This window comes from Pseudophryne corroboree, chromosome 6 (genome assembly GCF_028390025.1).
Source record: "Pseudophryne corroboree isolate aPseCor3 chromosome 6, aPseCor3.hap2, whole genome shotgun sequence".
Lineage (NCBI taxonomy): Eukaryota > Metazoa > Chordata > Amphibia > Anura > Myobatrachidae > Pseudophryne > Pseudophryne corroboree.
The window spans coordinates 377054167-377077219 of record NC_086449.1 but is presented as its reverse complement, the minus strand read 5'-3'; the positions used below and the strand labels follow the sequence as shown (position 1 = coordinate 377077219).

Below are 23053 nucleotides of genomic sequence, written 5' to 3'. Positions count from 1 at the left end.
GGAAGTCAAAACGGCGGTTCTGCAAATTACCATTCAGTCTCTGCTAAATTCAGCAGTTTTGATTCCTGTCCCTGTTCACCAACAAGGTCATGGTTGTTATTCCAGCCTTTTTGTAGTCCCAAAGCCGGATAGTTCGGTCAGACCAGTATTGAACCTCAAGGGGCTCAATCAGTCCGTCATTTACTACAGATTCAAGATGGAATCCCTGCGGTCAGTAATTGCAGGTTTAGAGCCACAGGAATTCATGATTGCGCTGGATCTCAGGGATGCGTACTTACACATTCCAATTTGGCCACCTCATCAGAGGTTCTTAAGGTTTGCGGTACGGCAACACCATTACCAATTCCAGGCTCTACCGTTTGGCCTCTCGTCAACGCCTCGGGTATTCACCAAAGTGATATCTGGGATGATAGCTCATCTCTTATCCCTGGGAGTGATAATAGTTCCGTACTTGGACGATCTGCTCATCAAAGCTCCATCTCAACAGATGCTCTTCCAACATGCGTTGCTAACGTACAATGTGCTAGTTCAGCACGGTTGGATTGTCAACTTCAAGAAATCACATCTGATTCCATCTCAACGACTTCAATTCCTAGGAATGATTCTCGATACGGTAGATCAAAGAATTTACCTACCAGAACAGAAAGTACAGAGTATTCGTCATCTGGTACAATTAGTGCTCAAGCCACGCACAGTCTCGGTACATTAGTGCATTCGACTGTTAGGAAAAATGGTGGCGGCTTTCGAAGCGCTTCGGTTCGGAAGATTTCATTCACGTCCTTTTCAACTGGATGTGCTCGCACAGTGGTCGGGCTCGCATCTGCAGATTCACCAGAGGTTGAGGTCGTCTCCACGGGCCAGAGTATCTCTACTCTGGTGGCTCAAAGTACACAATCTAACCGCAGGGAAATGGTTCGGCGTCTGGAATTGGATTATTCTAACGACAGACGCGAGTCTCAGAGGTTGGGGAGCTGTTGTCCAAAATTGTCAGCTCCAGGGTCTCTGGGCTGATCACGAAAGATTGCTGCCTATAAATGTCCTGGAACTCAGGGCAATTTACAATGCGGTACGACAAGCAGTGCACATGCTCTGGTCTCAGACTGTCCAGGTGCAGTCAGACAACGCGACGGCGGTCGCTTACATCAACAAACAAGGAGGAACAAGAAGCCGTATGGCCATGCGGGAAGTAGCTCGAATCCTCAATTGGGCCGAGCATCACCAAGTGATGTTGTCGGCAGTGTTCATTCCGGGAGTGGACAACTGGGAGGCGGATTATCTTAGCCGTCTGGATTTTCATCCAGGAGAATGGACATTAAATCCAGAAGAGTTTCACATGTTGGTCTAGAGGTGAGGTTACCCACAAGTGGACCTGATGGCATCTTGCCACAATCCCCAAACGCCCCAGTATGTGTCCAGAACGCGAGATCCAAAGGCAGTGGCGGTGGATGCTCTCACAATCGCGTGGCCGTACAGCCTCGTGTATCTGTTTCCACCGTTTCCGCTGCTCCCTCTGTTGCTAAAACGGATCAAACGAGAGTCCGCCACAGTCATACTAGTGGCGCCTCGTTGAGCATGGTTCTCGGATCTCCGCAGACTACTTGTAGACGATCCTTGGGCGCTCCCGCTACGTCCGGACCTGTTACAAGAGGGTCCGTTCCTTTACCCCGATTTAGCGCGGCTGCGTTTGACGGGGTAACTGTTGAGACCGCCCTTTTAAGAAGAGAGGGCATTCCGGAATCGGTTATACCAACCATGTTACGTGCTAGGAAGCCCATTACGGCAGCTCATTATCACAGAATTTGGCGTACATATATAGGTTGGTGTGAAGCTCGGAAGTTTCCGACATCTTCTTTCAAGTTATCCCGTCTTTTGTTATTTCTGCAGACGGGGTTGGATGGTGGACTACATTTGTCTACACTAAAGGTGCAGGTTTCTGCTTTGTCAATTTACTTTCAAAGACATTTGGCTCTTTTGCCGTCTGTACACACCTTCCTGCAAGGTGTCCTCAGAGTCCAGCCTCCATTTATACCACCTACAGCGCCATGGGACTTGAATCTGGTTTTAGATTTTTTACAGTCTTCATATTTTGAACCCTTACAACAAGTGGATGTTAAGTTTCTCACTTGGAAAACTATTTTTCTCCTAGCTTTAGCTTCGGCAAGGCGTGTTTCAGATTTGGGTGCCTTGTCATGCAAGCCACCGTATTTGGTGTTTCATGATGACAGAGCGGAACTTCGGACGAATCCCGCTTTCTTTCCAAAGGTAGTGTTATCTTTTCACATCAATCAACCAATAGTAGTTCCTGTGTTAACAGAAGATTCTGGAACTTTGGATGTGGTACGCACACTATGTGTTTATGTATCCCGAACGTCTACAGTTCGTAAGATGGATACGTTGTTTGTTCTCTATGATGCTGCCAAGATGGGTTGGCCAGCTTCTAAGCAGACCTTATCCAGATGGATTAAACTGACAATACGTCAGGCTTACCTGCATGCTAGGTTACAGCCGCCTAGATCAGTAACAGCTCATTCCACACGTTCTGTGGGAACTTCATGGGCAGCTGGTCGTGGGGCTTCTACGACGCATCTTTGCCGTGCAGCTACATGGTCATCAGTGCACACGTTTGTGCGCTTTTACAAGTTTGATACGTTTGCGGCATCAGCATCTAGCTTTGGCCGCCTAGTGTTACAGGTGCCAAACAGCTCTCCCGCCCAAGGGGGAAACTTTGGTACGTCCCAAGAGTACTCCAGTGACCCCTAGTGGATGAAAAAGAAAATAGGATTTTGGTACTTACCAGGTAAATACTTTTCTTTGAATCCATAGGGGGCACTGGACGCCCACCCAGAGCAGTTTTACCTGGTTTGTAGCAAGTTCAGTGAATCTTATGGTAACACATTCTCACCGATTTGTTCAAATTTTCAAGTTCTATCGGTTATGGTGTCAACTGTTTAGTTATCAGTGACGTTATGTGTCAACTTTATTGTTGTCCGTTATGTTATATGTAATTCTCCATTGTTCATCCTCTCTATCGCTCCTGTTCGGCTCAGTAAAAAAACACGGAGGTATTCTGGGAGTATGGAGGGGAGGAGAGTTACTGAATTTAAATATTCAGTGCCTTGTCCTGCTAAAGCCGTCCATATCCCAAGAGTACTCCAGTGCCCCCTATGGATTCAAAGAAAAGGATTTACCTAGTAAGTACCAAAATCCTATTTTTGCTTCTGACGGCGCCCACTTGGGGTGTACAGTTCTCCAGCCAGGCAGCCTGAGCATTCCCTCCCCTGGAGGTGCCTGTTGAACGATCCAATCAGCCTTTCTGACAAAAAAAATAGCATTTTGAGTCACTTACTGTTGAATCCTTTTCTCTGAAGCAGGCTGTGGAACACTACATTCTCTCCCTTTCGTTCGGTTGTGAGAGGTTTTGGTTCTTGATCGTAGTTTCTCTATTGGTTGGTTTTATTGTTCTTAGTGCTACTGCTTCCCCTTTCCGGACTCTTTTAAAGAAGTTCTGGCATTACGCGTTTCCAGGGGTGATGAGCTTCCTTTTTAAAGTTACAGATTAGTTTAAGTGCAAGCTCCAGCCCCAACCTGCAATCCCTCCCTCCCCTACCCACCCCACCCCCCTTCATGGTACAGTGTCCTACAGCCTGCTTCAGAGAAAAGTATTCAGCGATAAGTGACCAAAAATCCTACTTTTAGAGCAGTACTATGCTATGTCTTTTATACCCAGGGCTGGCGTGTAAACAGATATCTGCACGGTGCATGCTACTTTTGCAATTGTGATGCTCTGCTTAATTTAAATGTTTTTTAATGTATGTACCTTGATATAGATAATGGCTTCTTGAGTCACATATGAAAGTAATTGGAAAGTGTATTTTTCTTCTCTACAGATTTGGGCAAGACTTGCAATGAATCGTCAGCTTTTGGACCACATGGATTCATGGACAGAGAAATTTCGGAATGTATGTTTTTTTCTTTTTCGGTTTTTAATATAGCAAATCGGCCTTCTTGATGGATATATATGTTAGATTAATAAGACAACTTTTAAATATGTTTTGCCTACACAAGTGACTGTATAACATTTCTGTTTCAGTGGATTAATGAAACTATTCTGGTGCCTTTGGTTCAAGAGATGGAGTCTGTTAACATGCAGATGAGAAGGTTAGGATGTCCTGAGTTACAAATCGGAGGTAGGCACTTACATAACGATTTTATATTTTTCTATGAGTAACTAAGTTTTGTGGGTTTTTTTTGTAGATTTCTGTAAATCACAATTTATGAACTGATACACTTTAAATTTCTCTTCACAGTTTAGACTTTTCTTTCAGTACACTTAAATGTCAGAAAAGTAAAGGGCACAGGTTTTAAAATATTGTATATGTTCTCAGTGTATTTACATATTTGCATTTTTCGGCTATAAGATAGTAGTAACCTTATCCGGTTAATTTAATTATTAGTTACAAGGTTTCAAAATGACATGGGTCTGTGCCAAGGCATGGTTCAAAATATCCCAGCCATAATGGTACAGGGCAATGCTCTTCTGCTTCTCAACTAAATGGTTTACTCATAGTGGCAACTATAGAAATAAAACACAGCGCTAATGGATATGGTGTAGATAGATAAAAAGTAATTAAGTAATTTTCACCATAAATAAAACTTGCAGACCAGATTGAAAAGGAAAGGCATTCAGTTTATTGCTAAATAAAAAGCATAATATTGCTTAATAAAAAAAATAGTGCAACATATAAAGCTATGGGATGGAGGGTGGTGTGACCATCAAATTCTCAGTTTATATGGCTCATAATTATCTGTCAGTCATTAGTATAAGCCCAGTCACACTGCGCTCAGTCAGCTGATGTGAGTTTAGGGCTTGCTGTCAGATTTGAATACACACTCAGTCCGGCTTGAATATGAGGAAGTGTTTCCAGGTTCTGTTAAGGCGGAGTTCTGTTAGCAAAGCGATTCTTCACATGTAGAAACAATCTACTTATAGTCTTGTTGGTATTGTGGGGGGAAATTTGTGTCAATTGTGTTGACGTCCAGTCTGGTGCAGGTCACCCTGCTCTATAATAGGCGGATCCAGTGTGCAATGGTCTGCTTTCACCCGGCCAACAAATTTGCCTAAAAGTGCTTGCTACCCTGTTGGCAGGCAATTACACTCGGCACTAGTTGAATTATCCCCTCTATCTCAATGAGCCGGAAATTAGTGGCTGCATCCTCACAAATATATTCTACTCCAATGACTACTATATGGAACTTAACGAAGTTCTATTTGGCGAATACCTCAATGTGGTGTATTTTTGCCACATTTAGGGACTTTTTAATTCTTGGTGGAAACAAAACTGATGCAAGAAGCCATTTTTCTTTGTTTCAGTGAAACAGGGTTGACATAAATAGTATTTATCATACGTCCTAGAGGATGCTGGGGATGCTTCAAGAACCATTGGGTATAGACGGGATCTGCAGGAGACATGGGCACGCTATAAGACTTTGGGTGTGAACTGGTTCCTCCCTCTATGCCCCTCCTCCAGACTCCAGTTAGATTCTGTGCCCAGTGAGACTGGATGCACACCGAGGAGCTCCCCAGAGTTTATCAGGAAAGAAACTATTAGGTTTGTTATTTTCAAGGAGACCTGCTGGCAACAGGCTCCCTGCATCGTGGGACTGAGGGGAGAAAAGCCGACCTACTTCTTAACAGTTCAAGGGCTCTGCTTCTTAGGCTACTGGACACCATTAGTGTTCGATCACTTGGTACGCCTAGCTGCTTGTTCCCGGAGCTGCGCCGTCACCCCCCTCACAGAGCCAGAAGATAGAAGCCGGGTGAGTATGAGAAGAACTTGAAGACTTCAGTGACGGCAGAAGACACGTCTGAGGTACCGTGCAGCGGCCGCGCGCCATGCTCCCACACAGATCACGGCACTGAGGGTGCAGGGGGGGGCCCTGCGCAGCATGGGGGGACCTCAGACAGCACTGGCATAGTAAACAGTGCCCGGGCACTAGGTAAGGGACCCCCGCCAGTATAAAGAATGTAAGTGGGACGGAAGTGCGCCATGTACTGGGCGGGGCTTAGCCCGCACAGCTCTGACCAGCGCCATTTTTCTCTTCACAGAAGGCTGCAGAGACGCTGTCCCTGTCCTCCACACTGTGCAAGTAACAGGTGGCAATTTGGTGGTTTATTTTTATATAAAAAAGCGCTGGCAGGTCTGGGCAGTCTTATTACTGGCCTCAGTACCAGGATAGGCGCTGGGTGTGAGCTGGCAGACCTCTCTCTGTGTCTCTCTGGCAGGCTTTAGTGTGGGTCTGTCTCCTATAGCCCCAGTGTGGTTGTGGCTGTCGGTACGTGTGTGTGTCGACATGTCTGAGGCTGAATGCTCTTCCCAGGAGGACGCTGGAGTGGGGACAGATAACTCTGTGGCAGTGTCGGCACCGCCGACAGATTATTGGGTGAATATGTTAAGTGTTTTAAACGCAAATGTGACTAAGTTGGCTAAGAGATTTGATAAATCTGAGTCTAAGAACCAGACATGGAGGAAATCCATGGAGGATGCTTTGTCACAGGTCCAGACCCCTTCGGGGTCACAGAAACGTGCATTTACCCAGATAGCAGATACAGATACCGACACGGACTCTGATTCCAGTGTCGACTATAGTGATGCCAGATTACATCCGAAACTGGCTAAGAGTATTCAGTACATGATTGTGGCGATAAAAGACGTATTACATATCACTGAGGACCCTGCTGTTCCTGATACTAGGGTCTGTATGTTTAAAGGAAAGAAACCTGAGGTAACGTTTCCTCCCTCTCATGAACTGAACGCACTTTTTGAAAAAGCTTGGTAAAATCCTGACAAAAAGATACATGTTCCCAAAAGAATTCCAATGGCATATCCGTTCCCCTCTGGGGACAGGGAAAGGTGGGAGTGAATCCCCACGGTAGACAAAGCTTTATCGCGTCTATCCAAAAAGGTAGCGCTTCCGTCCCCTGACACGGCAGCCCTAAAGGATCCTGCGGATCGTAAGCGGGAAAATACCCTGAAATCCATTTGTCACTACAGGGTCGCTACTCAGGCCTGCTGTTGCTTCGGCTTGGGTGAGTAGCGCTATTGAAAAGTGGGCAGATAACCTGTCCTCTGAGGGAGATACCCTAAACAGGGATAGTGTGATTTTGACTTTGGATCACATCATGGACGCTGCAGCATATTTAAAGGAAGCTGTAAGGGATATTGGCCTTTTGGGATTTAGGGCCAATGCCATGGCAGTCTCAGCAAGGAGAGCATTGTGGATTCATCAATGGAATGCTGATGCTGACTCTAAGAAGGCTATGGAGTCTCTACCGTTTAACGGTAAGGTCTTATTTGGTGACGGCCTCACTGACCTGGTGTCTACGGCTACCGTGGGTAAGTCATCTTTTTTACCTTATGTTCCTGCACAGCAGAAGAAATTACCTCACTATCGGATGCAGTCCTTTCGGCCCAACAAATTCAAAAAAGGACGTGGGTCTTCCTTCCTTGCTGCAAGGGGGAGAGGAAGGGGAAAAAGGTCACTGGCTGTGGCAAGTTCCCAGGAGCAGAAGTCCTCCCCGGCTTCTACCAAATCCACCGCATGACGCTGGGGCTCCTCTGAGGGAGTCCGCTCCAGTGGGGACACGTCTCAAACTCTTCAGTCAGGTCTGGGTGCGCTCGGACCTGGATCCTTGGATAGTAGACATAGTAACCCAAGGGTACAAGTTAGAGTTTCAAGACGTGCCCCCTCACCAATTTTTCAAATGTGCCTTGCCAGCTTATCTTCCAGAAAGGTAAATAGTAAGCGCTGCAATACTAAAGTTGTGTCAAAATCAAGTGATTGTCACGGTGCCCCCGTCTCAACAGGGGGAAGGTTTTTATTCGAGCCTGTTCGTGGTTCCGAAGCCGGATGGCTCAGTCAGACCGGTTCTAAACCTAAAATCTCTCAATTTCTTTCTGAAAAGGTTCAAGTTCAAGATGGAGTCTCTACGAGCAGTGATCTTCAGTCTGGAGGAGGGGGATTTTATGGTGTCGGTCGACATAAAGGATGCCTACTTACATGTCCCCATATATCCTCCGCATCAGGCTTACCTGAGATTTGCTGTGCAGGATTGTCGTTACCAATTTCAGACGTTGCCGTTTGGCATGTCCACGGCTCCGAGGATTTTCACCAAAGTAATGGCGGAAATGATGGTTCTCCTGCGAAAGCAGGGAATCACAATTATCCCGTACTTGGACGATCTCCTCATAAAGGCGAGGTCCAAGGAGCAATTGTTGAAGAATGTTGCTCTTTCACTGACTATTTTGCAACAACACGGTTGGCTCCTAAATTTGCCAAAATCACAGTTGGATCCAACGACACTGCTGTCGTTTCTGGGTATGATTCTGGATACAGAATTGCAGAGAGTTTTTCTTCCAGGGGAAAAAGCTCTGGAAATACAGAACATGGTAAAACAGATTCTGAAACCGGTAAAGGTGTCAGTTCTTCACTGCACTCTGTTGCTGGGGAAGATGGTGGCGGCCTACGAGGCCATTCCGTATGGCAGGTTCCATGCCATGGTGTTTCAGTGGAACCTGCTGGACCAGTGCTCCGGGTCTCACCTGGACATGCACCGGAAAATAATTCTATCTCCCAGGACCAGAATTTCCCTTCTGTGGTGGCTGCACAGTTCTCGCCTTCTGGAGGGACGCAGGTTCGGGATTCAGGATTGGATCCTGGTGACCACGGATGCAAGCCTCCGAGGCTGGGGAGCAGTCACACAGGGAAAAAACTTTCAGGGAAAGTGGTCAAGCCAGGAAGCTTGTCTACACATAAACATTCTGGAATTAAGAGCCATCCACAACGGCATACTGCAAGCAGAACATCTTCGAGGTCTGCCGGTCTTGATTCAGTCAGACAACGTGACAGCAGTGGCGTATATAAACCGCCAAGGCGGAACAAAGAGCAGAGCGGTGATGGCCGAGGCCACAAAGATTCTTCGCTGGGCGGAAAGACATGCCAGCGCTCTGGCAGCGGTCTTCATTCCAGGAGTGGACAACTGGGAAGCAGACTTCCTCAGCAGACACGATCTCCGTCCAGGAGAGTGGGGTCTTCATCAAGAGGTCTTTGCACAAGTGACAAGTCGTTGGGGAGTTCCTCAAGTGGACATGATGGCGTCCCGCCTCAACAAGAAACTTCAGAGATATTGTTCCAGGTCAAGGGACCCTCAGTCGGTCTGTGTGTTCCCTCCACTTCCACTCATTGCAAAGGTGATAAATATTATAAGAACAAGGGTTCAGGCGATCCTCATTGTTCCGGATTGGCCAAAAAGGGCCTGGTATCCAGATCTTCATGAGTTGCTCATAGAAGATCCCTGACCTCTTCCTCTTCGGGAGGACCTGTTACAACGGGCCGTGCGTGTATCAGGACTTACCGCGGCTGCGTTTGACGGCGTGGCGGTTGAACGCCAAATCCTAGCCCGAAAGGGTATTCCCAGTAAAGTCATTCCTACACTTCTTCAGGCTAGAAAAGAAGTAACGGCAAAGCATTACCACCGTATTTGGAGAAAATATGTGTCTTGGTGTGACTCCAAGAAGGCTCCTATGGAAGAATTTCACCTGGAGCGTTTGCTCCATTTCCTACAAGCAGGTGTGGATGCGGGCCTGAAGTTAGGCTCTATTAAAGTACAGATTTCGGCCTTGTCTATCTTTTTAAAAAAAAAAGAATTGGCCTCCCTTCCAGAAGTTCAGACCTTCGTAAAAGGCGTGCTGCACATCCAACCTCCCTTTGTGCCCCCAGTGGCACCATGGGACCTTAATGTGGTGTTGCAATTCTTGCAATCACATTGGTTTGAACCTTTGCGCAAGGTTGAGTTAAAATTTCTTACTTGGAAAGTGGTCATGTTGTTGGCCTTGGCGTCTGCAAGGCGAGTGTCTGAGTTGGCGGCTTTGTCTCGCAAAAGCCCCTATTTGATTTTCCATGCTGATAGAGCGGAGTTGAGAACTTGTCAGCAATCTCTGCCAAAAGTGGTTTCATCATTTCATGTTAACCAGCCAATTGTGGTGCCAGTGGCTACTGACGCCTTGGCGGAGTCAGTCTCTCGATGTGGTCAGAGCTTTGAAGATCTATGTCGCCAGAACAGCGCAGATTAGGAAAACAGAGGCTCTGTTTGTCCTATGGGCTCCCAACAAGATTGGGGCTCCTGCTTCTAAGCAGACTCTTGCGCGCTGGGTTTGTAATATGATTCAGCAGGCTCATTCTACGGCCGGATTGCCGTTACTGAAATCGGTGAAAGCCCATTCTACCAGAAAGGTGGGCTCATCCTGGGCGGCTGCCCGGGGAGTCTCGGCGTTACAACTTTGCCGAGCTGCTACTTGGTCGGGTTCAAACACCTTTGCGAAGTTTTACAAATTTGATACCCTGGTTGAGGAGGACCTCTTGTTTGGTCAATTGGTGCTGTAGAGTCATCCGCACTCTCCCGCCCGTTCTAGAGCTTTGGTATAAACCCCATGGTTCTTGAAGCATCCCCAGCATCCTCTAGGACGTATGAGAAAATAGGATTTTAATACCTACCGGTAAATCCTTTCCTCTTAGTTCGTAGAGGATGCTGGGCGCCCGTCCCAGTGCGGGCTGTATCTGCAGTTTGGTTATAGTTACGCTCATGTTGCGTTAGTTCAGTCAATCTGTGACTGTTGGTCATGCCGTTGCATGTGTTGTTGTTGAATGCCATGTTGTATGACGTGTTAGTAGTGTGAGCTGGTATGTATCTCACCTTAGTTTAAATTTAATTAAATAAATCCTTTTCCTCGAAATGTCCGTCTCCCTGGGCACAGTTCCTATAACTGGAGTCTGGAGGAGGGGCATAGAGGGAGGAGCCAGTTCACACCCATTCAAAGTCTTATAGTGTGCCCATGTCTCCTGCGGATCCCGTCTATACCCCATGGTTCTTGAAGCATCCCCAGCATCCTCTATGGACTAAGAGAAAAGGATTTACCGGTAGGTATTAAAATCCTATTATAAAGCTTCTATTGGAATCTAGACTGTGGTCCAGTTATTGATTTGCTGTGTTATCTTATATACAGTAAAATTATTTTGTTAGAATCAAATACATTGTGTTTGAAATACCTTTTGTCCAGCAGTAGGGGTACACAGGTTGTGGTTTAATTCATTCCTAGGAGTGGCAAGGCAGGAATCCAAGAAAACAGAACGGGCAAGGTACCACGTTCTGTTTTCTTGTCTTCCTGCATAGGAGTTGGGCACAGGATTTTTATTTGCCAGTCAACCAGATCACCTCTGTGCTACTTACAAAGCTCCTCATTCCCATAGCACTCCCAGTGTCTGAAATCCTACAAGCAATGCCTAAGTTGGAGTTGGTCTGCTCTGTTGTGCCCTCTGTGTAACTTTGGCCCTCATTCCGAGTTTATCGCTCGCTAACTACTTTTTGCAGCCGTGCAAACATATAGTCGCCGCCCACGGGGGAGTGTATTTTTGCTTTGCAAGTGTGCGATTGCATGTGCAGCCGAGCTGGACAAAAAAGTGTTTTGCAGTTTCAGAGTAGGTCTGAACTTACTCAGCCCTTGCGATCACTTCAGCCTGTCCGGTCCCGGAATTGACATCAGACACCCGCCCTGTAAACGCCTAGACACACCTGCGTTTTCCCTACCACTCCCAGAAAACGGTCAGTTGACACCCATAAACACCCTCTGTCAATCTCCTTGCGAACGGCCGTGCAAATGGAATCGTCGCTAGAAGCATTGCACAGCAACAATGCTGTTTGTACCCATACGACGCACATTCGCATTGCGGTGCATGCGCAGTAGTAACCTGATCGCTGCACTGTGAAAAGCGGCAGCGTGCGATCAACTCGGAATGACCCCCTTTATTTATTTTTTTGCCTACATTCTGGTGTATAATGCAGAGCATAACCAGAGTACCTTTGTGACAAATGCCTTTGAATCTGCTTGGTCCTAGTACCACATTGAGTTTGTTTTTAGACCTTTCGCTTAAAGCTGGGGGCATGCAGAAGAGCAAGATACCTCCTTACCTGCCAATCTGTTATTTAATGTGTTTGTGTTGGCTAATGGATGGGCGCATGGAAGCAAATGTTTTAGGACCTCAGTGTTATACAACCCTTGTCCCTTTTATTACCAGATGTGGGCACTCTATGATTGTGACTAGAAAGCACATGGTGTCCTGCTAGGAGTCTTGGTCCAAAAGTTAAAAGGTCTCCTATAGATCCCATTCCTTCCCCACAAACTTGCACAGGCTCATTTGGTCAAGCGCCTGGGGAATATGATTGTCCAGAAATCATTGAGCATGCTGCCCCAATTTGTATCATAGTGAAATATATATGATACTAGCTGTTCTACCCGTTCTTCACACAGGAGTTTCTGATTTTCACGGTTGTAAGTATAAATGAATGTTAATAATTTGGTAAATCTGTAGAGATCTAAATTTGAGATTTCTTAATGTAAGTAAATATTAATCCATGGTTCTTGGCATTACCCGAGGAGCACCTGCAGCAGATATACGGTAAAAAATGACTGGACCATTTTTGTAGTTTATAAAATTCTTCCAACTGGAGGTGCAATCCAAATTTTGATCCAGTTGTCCTTTTGGTAGTTATCGTTCACGCAGCGAGAGCCACGCATCGGTAATGGAGGTTTAGGTAGGGGAGGTTTATTCAAATTCCAATTACGTAGTTTTCCTATTTCCCACCTGAAGGAATACCTATGTTAAATTTCAGCTTCCTAACATACCAGCAAGTAAGAGAATTAGGGGTGTATTAAAAAACAAAAAAAGGATCCTACAGGTCAGTATTCAATGAGCAGCCAAATCCGACTGTCTGATTCGGCCGTTCCCCACAACTGTCACAACTAGTACCTGGGGAGGCAGACATCGCTCAAACCCATGCTGTCACGTCCGGCGGGCAAGTCCTCTAAGATGAGCGCCGGTGTCCGTCCGTGCTGCTGTTTCCTCTCCTCACCCGGCCCGCTCCACTACTCACCCGTCACATGCTCGCCGTCATGACGTGTCCCCACTCCCACGTTTCACCTCCCCGGTTCCGACAATGTCAATCCGACTTTTAAAAAAGTCAGATTGACATTGTCTGAACTAGGGCCAAAACCTGATCCTCCGCTAATCCGACAATCCACGTGTTTTCCGACAACTCAGGAATTCCCGACTTGTCGGAAAAAAATGGCCCGGCATTGAACCCTTTCCGACCTAAATGGCAGCTTCCGACACTTATTGAAAACACCCCTTAGTGATCAGTCGGTAAATGAGTGAGGGCTTTTGCATTTATTTATATAAATTTACACCCTCCTTTCTCTCTGCTCTTAACTTTGCATCTTACTTCACTTCCAAAATTGACACCATCACATCCAACCAAACCATCAGCAACCAGCCACCTCCTCTCCCTTACCACCCCTTCCCATCCGTCTTACCAACTCTGCAATCTTTCTCCCATGTATCTGGTGAGGAAGTCATGGCCCTCATCCATTCCTCCCCACTTGACCCTATCCCCTCCCGCTGCCTCTTTCTGCCCATTCCCATCTTGCCCACCTCCTCAATATCTCCCTCATCTGATATTGTCTCCTCTGCTTTCAAGCATGCACTCGTCTTCCCTATTCTTGAAAAACCTACCCTTGATCCACACACTCTCCAACTATAGACCCATCTCTTTCCTCCCTTTTGCCTTCAAACTCCTTGAATGTATTGTGTACAACCGCTTTACTGCTTTTCTTCCCACTAACTGCTTATCCAGTTTGGCTTCCATCCTCTCCACGCCACTGAAACTGCCCTCAAGAAAGTCTGCAATTACCTCCTTTCTTCTAAATCCAAGGGCCACTACTCTCTGCTTATACTTCTTGACCTCTCTGCTGCTTTAAACAGTGGACCACCCGCGCCTTCTGCAGATCCTTCACTCTTTTGTTCTGCGTGATACTGCCCTCTCCTGGCTATCCTCCTACCTCTTTGTCCACCTCCCCCCACTTCCAATAACTGTAGTTGTATTCCAAGGGTCTGGCCTTGATCTGCTCCTTTTCTTTCTCTATACGTCTTCTTTAGGTGAGCTAATTACCTCTTTTGACTTACACTCTATGCTGATGATACTCAAATCTACCTTTTCTCCCCTGACCTCTCCCCGGCTCTCCTCACTTGTGTATCCATCTTTCTGCTGCGGGGTACACTGGGCTCCACAAGGATAGACATTGGGGTGTAGAGTAGGATCTTGATCCGAAGCACCAACTGGCTCAAAAGCTTTGACCTTCTTCGTAAGATGCATAGCGCTGCCTCCTATATCACCCCGCCTCCGTGCACAGGAGCTCAGTTTTGTAATTGGTGCTTGCAGTGCAAGCATGTAACAGGAAGAGCTGCTTACAGCAGCTCTAGAAAGTTTTTTCTGAGAAAAAAAATAAGACTACAAGGGCTGCAGCAGAGGCACAGATTGTGTTAGATGTCAGTAGACATTGCCTGCTGCAGCTCCATCTCTCACCCAGCGGCTCTGTACACACCCGCGCCCTGGTTGCCGGGTACCTACAGCAGGAGGCTCCGGTTTTCTTCCAAGTTAGTCACACACGGCTGGGGCTCTCCGGGATCGCGTGGGACCCGCACTTTATCACGATCCGGCGCAGCTGGTGGGAGGCGGGCCGCGCACTGGCGGTGGACACTGTGGCAGTACAGGCAATCCCACTAGATCACCAGGGCATGGGTGCAGGTCTTCTCTCTAAACCTTTTTACAAGTAGCCCGCAGTACCCGGTGGTTTTGCCAGCAGAGGGTATAAGGCCATTTCCAGTAAATGTTCCCGCCCTGGAGCTGCATATCTGTGTCTCCCTCACTCCCTGTCAGTGTCTGGACGCCATTTCTCTCAGCTACACTGTTCCTGGGACTGCTTGGGCAAATCCTCCTGTGTAAAGCCGCCTGGTTGTCAGCGCTGTGACTTTACATGACACTTTAGTATTCTACATGTCAATTAGACAGTGTTAGTTAAGAAAGGGTGCATTTAGTCAGGGTTCTCTGGTACAAGTACCCTGTGATATACATCCAGTTCTTACTGTGCAGTGTTATATCTATTGACTTCATAGCTATATATATATTAGCTGGTCCAGTGCAGTATTATTGTTAGTAATAACCTCTGCATTGTATAACTGTGACTATATGTGTGTGCATTAGCTTGCTGAGTAGTCATTTCGTGTCTCTCACTCAACTTGCTATCCCTATATTCTATAACCTGAGGGGGCTTGGTGCGTCAGGCTTTATAATTATATAGGATTTTCACAAGATATACTTTAATACGTATTTTTCTTTGTGATTTTAGTCACCATATCTCTCCTGTATCTCTGCTTGTACTGACTACACTGCGCAGGTGTTTGGGCTAGAGGTATTGTGCTGCTGACAATTGTACTGTGTTACCTGATACTGCAAGTTATATCCTGTCTGCTTCTGAAGGTAACGGTTCTGGGGCTGAACACACTGCCGGTGTTGGTGAAGCCACAGATCCCTGTGAGGAGACTATAGCAGCTGTGGGCTCTGGTTCTGGAGTGGGACTGTAGCAAAGGGGGTACATAATGACCCACCGTGGGCTACTTTCTCCACGCTTCTACATACGCTAGTTACTAAACTAACATCCCCTATGGGACCTCTATGCCGCTGCAACCGTATGTGGTCCCCGCAGCTAACCCGCCGTGGGCGGATAATTTGTCTGCTCAATTGAAGAAGTTGAACCAGTCCTTGACTACTAAAAAGTCTGACCCTCGCTCGCCTAAGATCAAGGGGTCCTCTAAGTGAGCTCTTATCTCCTCACAATCCATTGCTGTCACTGACACCTCGTCTGATGAAGACTGCACTTAAACTGACCACACAGATTCTGACACAGATACTGCTGATGGGGAGGGTAGTTCACATGTGGATGTTCCTGATCTTTTGGAGGCTATTAAATTGATTTTACAGATTACGGATGATCCAAAGCCATCTGTCCCTCCTAAGAAACCAGATCGGTTCAAGCGTCAGAAGGTGGTTAAGCAAGTTTTACCTCACTCTGACCGGGTGGTCTTCAGTATGCCGACTGACGGGATTCCGGCGCACAGTATACCGGCGCCGGGATCCCGACAGCCGGCGTACCGACACTTATTCTCCCTCGTGGGGGTCCACGACCCCCCTGGAGGGAGAATAAAATAGTGTGGCGCGCCACCGTGCCCGTAGCGTGGCGAGCGCAGCGAGCCCGCAAGGGGCTCATTTGCGCTCGCCACACTGTCGGTAAGCCGGCGGTCGGGCTCCCGGCGCCGGTATGCTGGTCGCCGGGAGCCCGACCGCCGGCATATCGTAGTGAACCCCTCTGACCACCTAGTGGATATATGTTAGGAACCCTGGGGAAACCCAGGAAAGAAGTTTGTGCCTCAAAAGAAGATGCTGGCTCGCTTTCCCCTCGCGCCAGAGCTGTCTAAAAATTGGGAAGCGCCTCCTCCAGTAGACTCACATGTGGCTAGGATGGTGGTTTCCTCAGCTCTACCTGTCACTACCGTAACGTCTCTAAAAGAGCCTACGGTTAAACGTGTGGAGGGTTGTCTGAAAGCGATTTACACCTTCACGGGTGCTGCTCAAAGGCCCACTATTGCAGCAACATGGGCTGCAGGGGCTAATGTAGCATGGGCCCTAGAGTTGGAAGCTGAAATCTCTTCTAACCATGCTAGACAATGCTTGTCATATATTGTCACAGCTTCTCACTATATTAAAGAGGCGGCTTCTGATGCCGATATTCTAGCAGCCGAGGCCTCTACTACATCAGTCCTGGCTCGCCGGATATTGTGGCTGAGATCCTGGTCTGTGGATCTGGACTCTAGAAAAACCCTGGAGGTACTCCCTTTCAAGGGAGATATTCTGTTTGGGGAAGACTTAAATAAGATAGTGGCTGACTTGGCTACTGCCAAAACTGCCTGTCTGCCAAGTACCACTCCTTCTGTGTTGAAGGCTAAAGGTACTTCCTTTCGTCCTTCAGGTAGAGCAAAAGGTCAGGCGTACAGCAAGCAGGCCCGCACTTCCAAACCTGGTAAGCCGAAGCCCAAAAGAGCCTGGGATGCCCGTCAGCCAGCGTCCAAGACGGATAAGCCTGCCGCATGACGGGGCGGGCCTCCTCCTGGGGGATCCCAGGGTGGGAGGCTGGCTTCTAGGGTATACCCAGGAATGGTTGAAGACCACCTCAGATGCCTGGCTACGGGAAGTCGTCACTCGAGGTTACGCCATAGCCTTCAAAAACCGCCCCCCTCATCGATTTTGCCTGACAGACCAGACAAAGGCAAACACTCTACATTCGGTGGTACAGACCTCCTGGATACAGGAGTTGTAGTACTGGTGCCTCTTGCTCAGAGGGGCCGGGGGTACTATTCTCCTAGTCCCGAAACCGAAGAGGTTCTCTCTGCCCATTCTCAATCTCAAGGCATTGAACAGGTTTGTGAAAGTTTCCAAGTTCTGTATGGTAACTCTTCGCTCTATAGTTCTGGCCTTGGAACCTGGGGATTACATGGTCTCCCTGGACATACAGGATGCTTACCTGCATATTTCTATAGGAGTGTCACATCAGCAATACCTGGGGTTTGCAATTGGCAACCTCCATTACCAGTTTCGGGCATTACCTTTTGGTTTAACTATGGCTCCGCGAGTCTTCACCAACGTTGTGGCGGTGATGACGGTGGTACTCCGCCGTCAAGGGGTCAGGATCCTGCCGTATCTGGACGACTTGTTAATCCTGGCAAATTCCCCAGAACTTCTCCTACGTCATCTGGATATGACTGTTCGGTTTCTACAAGCCCACGGGTGGCTCATCAACTGGAAGAAATCCTCCCTGGTCCCTGCTCAGAGCATGGTGCACCTGGGAGCGCTATTGGACACTCACAACCAGCGGTTGTTCTTGTCTCAGGAGAAAGTCCTGAAGCTTCAGGACAGGATTCGTTGCTTCCTTTCTCGTCCGCAGGTGTCGATACATTCGGCAATGCAGGTGCTGGGCCTCATGGTCTCGGCGTTCGACATGGTGGAGTATGCTCAATTCAATTCTCGCCCCCTCCAGAGGCTGATTCTAACCGAGTGGGACGGCCTGCCTCACCGGATCAGGTCTCACATGATCTCATTGACTCCGGAGGTCCGTCTGTCGCTGCACTGGTGGCTCCAGGACCAACGATTGTGCAAGGGCCATCCCTTCTGGATATCCCACTGGGTCCTGTTGACGACAGATGCCAGTCTCAGAGGTTGGGGAGTGGTGCTGGAGCAACACTCCCTTCAGGGTCGGTGGACCAAGGAGGAATCTCTCCACTCGATCAACATTCTGGAATTGCGGGCGGTCTTCAATGCATTGAATCTGGCCCAGCATTTAATTCAGAACCGTCCTGTTCAAGTACAGTCTGACAACGCCCCCACAGTGGCTTACATAAATCATCAAGGCGGCACTCTGTGCCGTTTGGCAATGAAGGAAGTTTCACGGATTCTACATTGGGCGGAACGCCATCTACCGGCCATATCGGCAATATTCATTTTGGGAGTCCTGAATTGGGAAGCGGACTCTCTCGGTCGTCAGGACGTACACGCCAGAGAGTGGGGCCTCCATCCAGAAGCGTTTCAACTCCTAGTGGAAAAGCGGTGCCTTCCAGACGTAGATCTGATGGCGTCTCGACACAATCACATGGTTCCGGTCTTCGGAGCAAGGACGAGGGATCCTCAAGCAGCATTCGTGGATGCGCTGGCGGTGCCGTGGAGGTTTCGACTGCCGTACGTGTTCCCTCCGGTGTCACTCCTGCCCAGGGTAATTCGGAAGTTCAAGCAAGAAAGAGGAATTCTGCTTCTCATAGTTCCAGCGTGGCCCAGACGGCACTTGTTCTCAGACCTGCAAGGCCTATCGTCAGAGCGTCCAATTCTACTTCCGCAACGCCCAGACCTCCTCGTTCAGGGCCCCTGTGTCTACCAGGACCTGGCCTGGCTGTCTTTGACGGCGTGGCTCTTGAAGCTTCCGTCTTGAGGGCTAAAGGGTTTTCTGAGGAGGTCATTCAAACTATGTTGCGGGCCCGGAAACCGGCTTCTGCTCGGATTTGCCATAGGGTCTGGCATTCTTACTTTGTTTGGTGCGCATCTAACAATTATGACGCTTCCAAGTTTAGTACAGCCAAGTTGTTAGCCTTTCTTCAGCAGGGCCTGGACTTGGGCCTGCGTCTGGCCTCCCTCAAGGTTCAAATATCTGCCTTGTCGGTGTGGTTTCAGAGAGAGATTGCGACCTTACCTGATGTGCATACATTCACTCAGGGTGTGTTGCGTATCCAACCTCCCTATGTCCCGCCTGTGGCTCCTTGGGACTTGTCGGTGGTTTTGGAGGCGTTACAAGAGAGTCCGTTTGAACCTCTTGGTTCAGCCGATCTTAAGTGGCTTTCCCTTAAGGTGGTGTTTCTGCTGGCTGTTGCTTCAGCTAGAAGAGTGTCTGATTTGGGTGCCTTGTCTTGTAGTTCCCCATATCTGATATTTCACCGTGACCGGGCGGTTCTTGGAACTCGTCCCGGTTATTTGCCTAAATCAGGAGATCATGGTACCGGCCTTTGCCTCTCCTGATCTGTCTCCCAAAGAGCGGTCTTTGGATGTGGTACGGGCTCTTCGTATCAATGTGAAGAGAACTGCTTCTGTTAGGAAATCTGATTCTCTCTTTATTCTGTTTGGGTTTCACAAACTGGGCTGGCCTGCTCACAAGCAGACTTTGGCCAGATGGATTAGAATGGTGATAGACCAGCCTTCACATAAGCATGTGCAATCAGCTCCTGCTCACATTACGGCCCATTCTACTCGGTCCGTGGGACCTTCTTGGGCGGCCCGCCGTGGTGCGGCCCTTGAACAATTGTGCAAGGTGGCTACGTGGTCCTTAGTGGACATGTTCATAAGGTTCTATGCCTTCGATACTGCCGCTTCCCAGGATGCTTCCTTTGGACGCCGGGTTCTTGTGCCCGCTACAGTGCGTCCCCTCCCATAAGGAACTGCTTTAGGACATCCCCAATGTCTATCCTTGTGGAGCCCAGTGTACCCCGCAGCAGAAAACGAGTTTTATGGTAAGAACTTACCTTTGTTAAAACTCTTTCTGCGAGGTACACTGGCCTCCACAAAGCGCCCACCCTGACTCACTTAGCTTCTTTGGGTTGGTATGGCATTAGCCGCTGACACTTCTCCTGTCGGGAGAGTGTGGTGTTTGTTGCAACTTGCAGTTGGCGTCTCTTTTACTTGCTACTGCATTGGGCTGGTTGACAAAACTGAGCTACTGTGCACGGAGGTGGGGTGATATAGGAGGCGGCGCTATGTATCTTGGGAAGAAGGTCAAAGCTTTTGAGCCTGTTGGTGCTTCGGATCAAGATCCTACTCTACACCCCAATGTCTATCCTTGTGGAGCCCAGTGTACCTCGCAGAAAGAGTTTTAACAAAGGTAAGTTCTTACCATAAAACTCGTTCTCTCTATCTCTTCCTGGATGTCCAAGTGTTTTCTTAAACTGAACATGTCTAAGACTGAGCTGATCATCTTCCCATCCTCACACACTACCTCACCTACCACAATTTCATTATCTATTGATGGCATAATCTCTGAAATACACACTATTTCCCGGCAGGCGGGATGCCGGCTGTCAAGATCCCGACAGCGGCATCCCGGCCGGCAGCGGGTCGAGCGTTATGAGTCCCCTTGCAGGCTCGCACCGCTCGCCACAGGTTGTATTCTCACTCTATGGATGTCATGGACACCCACAAGTGAGAATAGTCCCTGCGCGCCGGAATCCCAGCGTCTCTATCCTGACTGCTGGGATCCCGACAGCTGACAAATTGAATGCATCCCCTATATCTTCTAGCCCCCAACTGAGCTGTCTTGGAGTAATCCTTGACTCCTCCCTCTCCGTCAAACATTCAGCACCTCTCTCAAACCTGTCTTTTTCATCTCAAAAATATTTCTAGGATCAGACCCTTTCTCACCCAGAATACCACTAAGACCCTTATCCACTCACTGGTCATCTTCCGACTGGACTACTGTAATCTTCTACTGTATGTTGCATCCCTGATAACTGCCTCTCTCCACCCCAATCTATCTTCAATGCTGCTGCCTGGCTCATCTTCCTCACCAGACATCGTGCATGCACCTCCCCTCTCCTACAAGCCCTTCACTGGCTTCCCATCCCTTTCAGAATCCATTTCAAGCTTCTCACACTCACCTACAAAGCCCTCACCCACTGCTCTCCCATTTACATCTCCGACCTTATCTCCCTTTTTACTCCTGCCTGTCCTCTTCGTTCCGCTAATGCACGTCGCCTCTCCTGCCTACTGATTATCTTCTCCCACGCCTACCTCCAAGATTTTGCATGTGCTGCTCCCTTTCTCTTGAGTTCTCTACCTCTTCCCCTCAATCTCCACCTCTCTACAAAACTTTAAACAGGCTCTCAAAACCCACTTCTTCACTAAACCCAGCTGTCTCTCATTCTAAGCCCTCTGTCCCACAGTCACTTTTGACCCCATCTGTGTGTGCCCCTACCCTTTTAGATTGTAAGCTTTCACGAGTAGGGCCCTCTTCCCTCATGTGTTTTTACATCTCTGACTTAGGGGGATATCAAATTTAATTGTCCCGCCGGGGGCTAGCTAATTAGCCCAGATAAGCCACGGCATATCAGAGATTTTGTTTCACCTGCCTCCGGCAGGCGAAGCAGATTCCCCGGAAACAGCCCCGTTTTCGTACGAAAACGGGGCTGTTTCACACGAAAACACACAGGTTTCACTGAAATCGGTGACACATCGGAAAAAAGTCAGAAAAATGTCAGAAAACGCCCGTTTTTCGGACCTGATGTTTTTCCGGGGATAATTGGATATCTTCTTTTTAATACTCCCTTTGACAACACCAAATCCTCCTGTTTTCGGCTGCCCTGATATTTTTTTCAGTGTTATCTGCAGATGCAGCAATGTTTTATATACCCTGTACTTGTCCTATATTGTCTCAAACGGTAAGTCACTGTTTTCTTGTTTTGCCTATTTGTTTACATACTCTGTAACTGGGCGCTGCAGATCCCATATGGTGCCATATAAAGAAGAAGAAGAAGAATAAAATGTGTGAAGCTTCGCCAGATAAATGTACAGTGCATGCGATCAACTGAAATGGTTCCAATGGACAGTGGCTGCTTAACCCTTTACTGCAGTGATTTTTGCGGCACAATTAACAAGATTTTCTCTGACGTCCTAAGTGGATGCTGGGACTCCGTAAGGACCATGGACCCGCAGGAGACTGGGCACAACTAAAAGAAAGCTTTAGACTAACTGGTGTGCACTGGCTCCTCCCACTATGACCCTCCTCCAGACTTCAGTTAGAATCTTGTGCCCGGCTGAGCTGGATGCACACTAGGGGCTCTCCTGAGCTCCTAGAAAGAAAGTATATTTTAGGTTTTTAATTTTACAGTGAGATCTGCTGGCAACAGACTCACTGCAGCGAGGGACTAAGGGGAGAAGAAGCGAACCTACCTGACTGGAGATAGCTTGGGCTTCTTAGGCTACTGGACACCATTAGCTCCAGAGGGATCGAACACAGGACCCGACCTCGATCGTTCGGTCCCGGAGCCGCGCCGCTGGCCCCCTTACAGAGCCAGAAGCAAGAAGTGTTCCGGAAAATCGGCCGCAGAAGACTACTGTCTTCAACAAGGTAGCGCACAGCACTGCAGCTGTGCGCCATTGCTCCTCATGCACACCTCACACTCCGGTCACAGATGGGTGCAGGGCGCTGGGGGGGGGCTGGCAAATCTACACCATATATAGTCAGGAAGGCTATATAGGTGTAAAAATACCCCTGCCAGAATTCCTGAAAAAGCGGGAGAAGTCCACCGGAAAAGGGGCGGGGCCATCTCCCTCAGCACACTGGCGCCATTTTTCCCTCACCGCTCCGCTGGAAGGACGCTCCCTGGCTCTCCCCTGCAGTGTCAAGCTACATAAGGGTAAAAAAGAGAGGGGGGGCACTAAATTTAGGCGCAGTATATGTAATATAAGCAGCTATAAGGGAAAAAAACACTCATTTATAGTGGGATCCCTGTGTTATATAGC

The 23053-nt window shown here is 48.2% G+C and overlaps 1 protein-coding gene across 6 annotated transcripts in view; it reads left to right on the top strand.

Moving 5' to 3' along the window:
- TMEM209 (transmembrane protein 209) overlaps nt 1-23053 on the top strand; it is a 161590-nt gene that overhangs the window by 73791 nt on the left and 64746 nt on the right. For all 6 annotated transcript variants that reach the window (XM_063926745.1, XM_063926744.1, XM_063926747.1 and 3 more), the window contains exons 8-9: nt 3888-3959; nt 4091-4187. In XM_063926745.1, coding sequence (XP_063782815.1) covers nt 3888-3959; nt 4091-4187 — 169 coding nt within the window. The remainder of the gene's footprint in view (nt 1-3887; nt 3960-4090; nt 4188-23053) is intronic.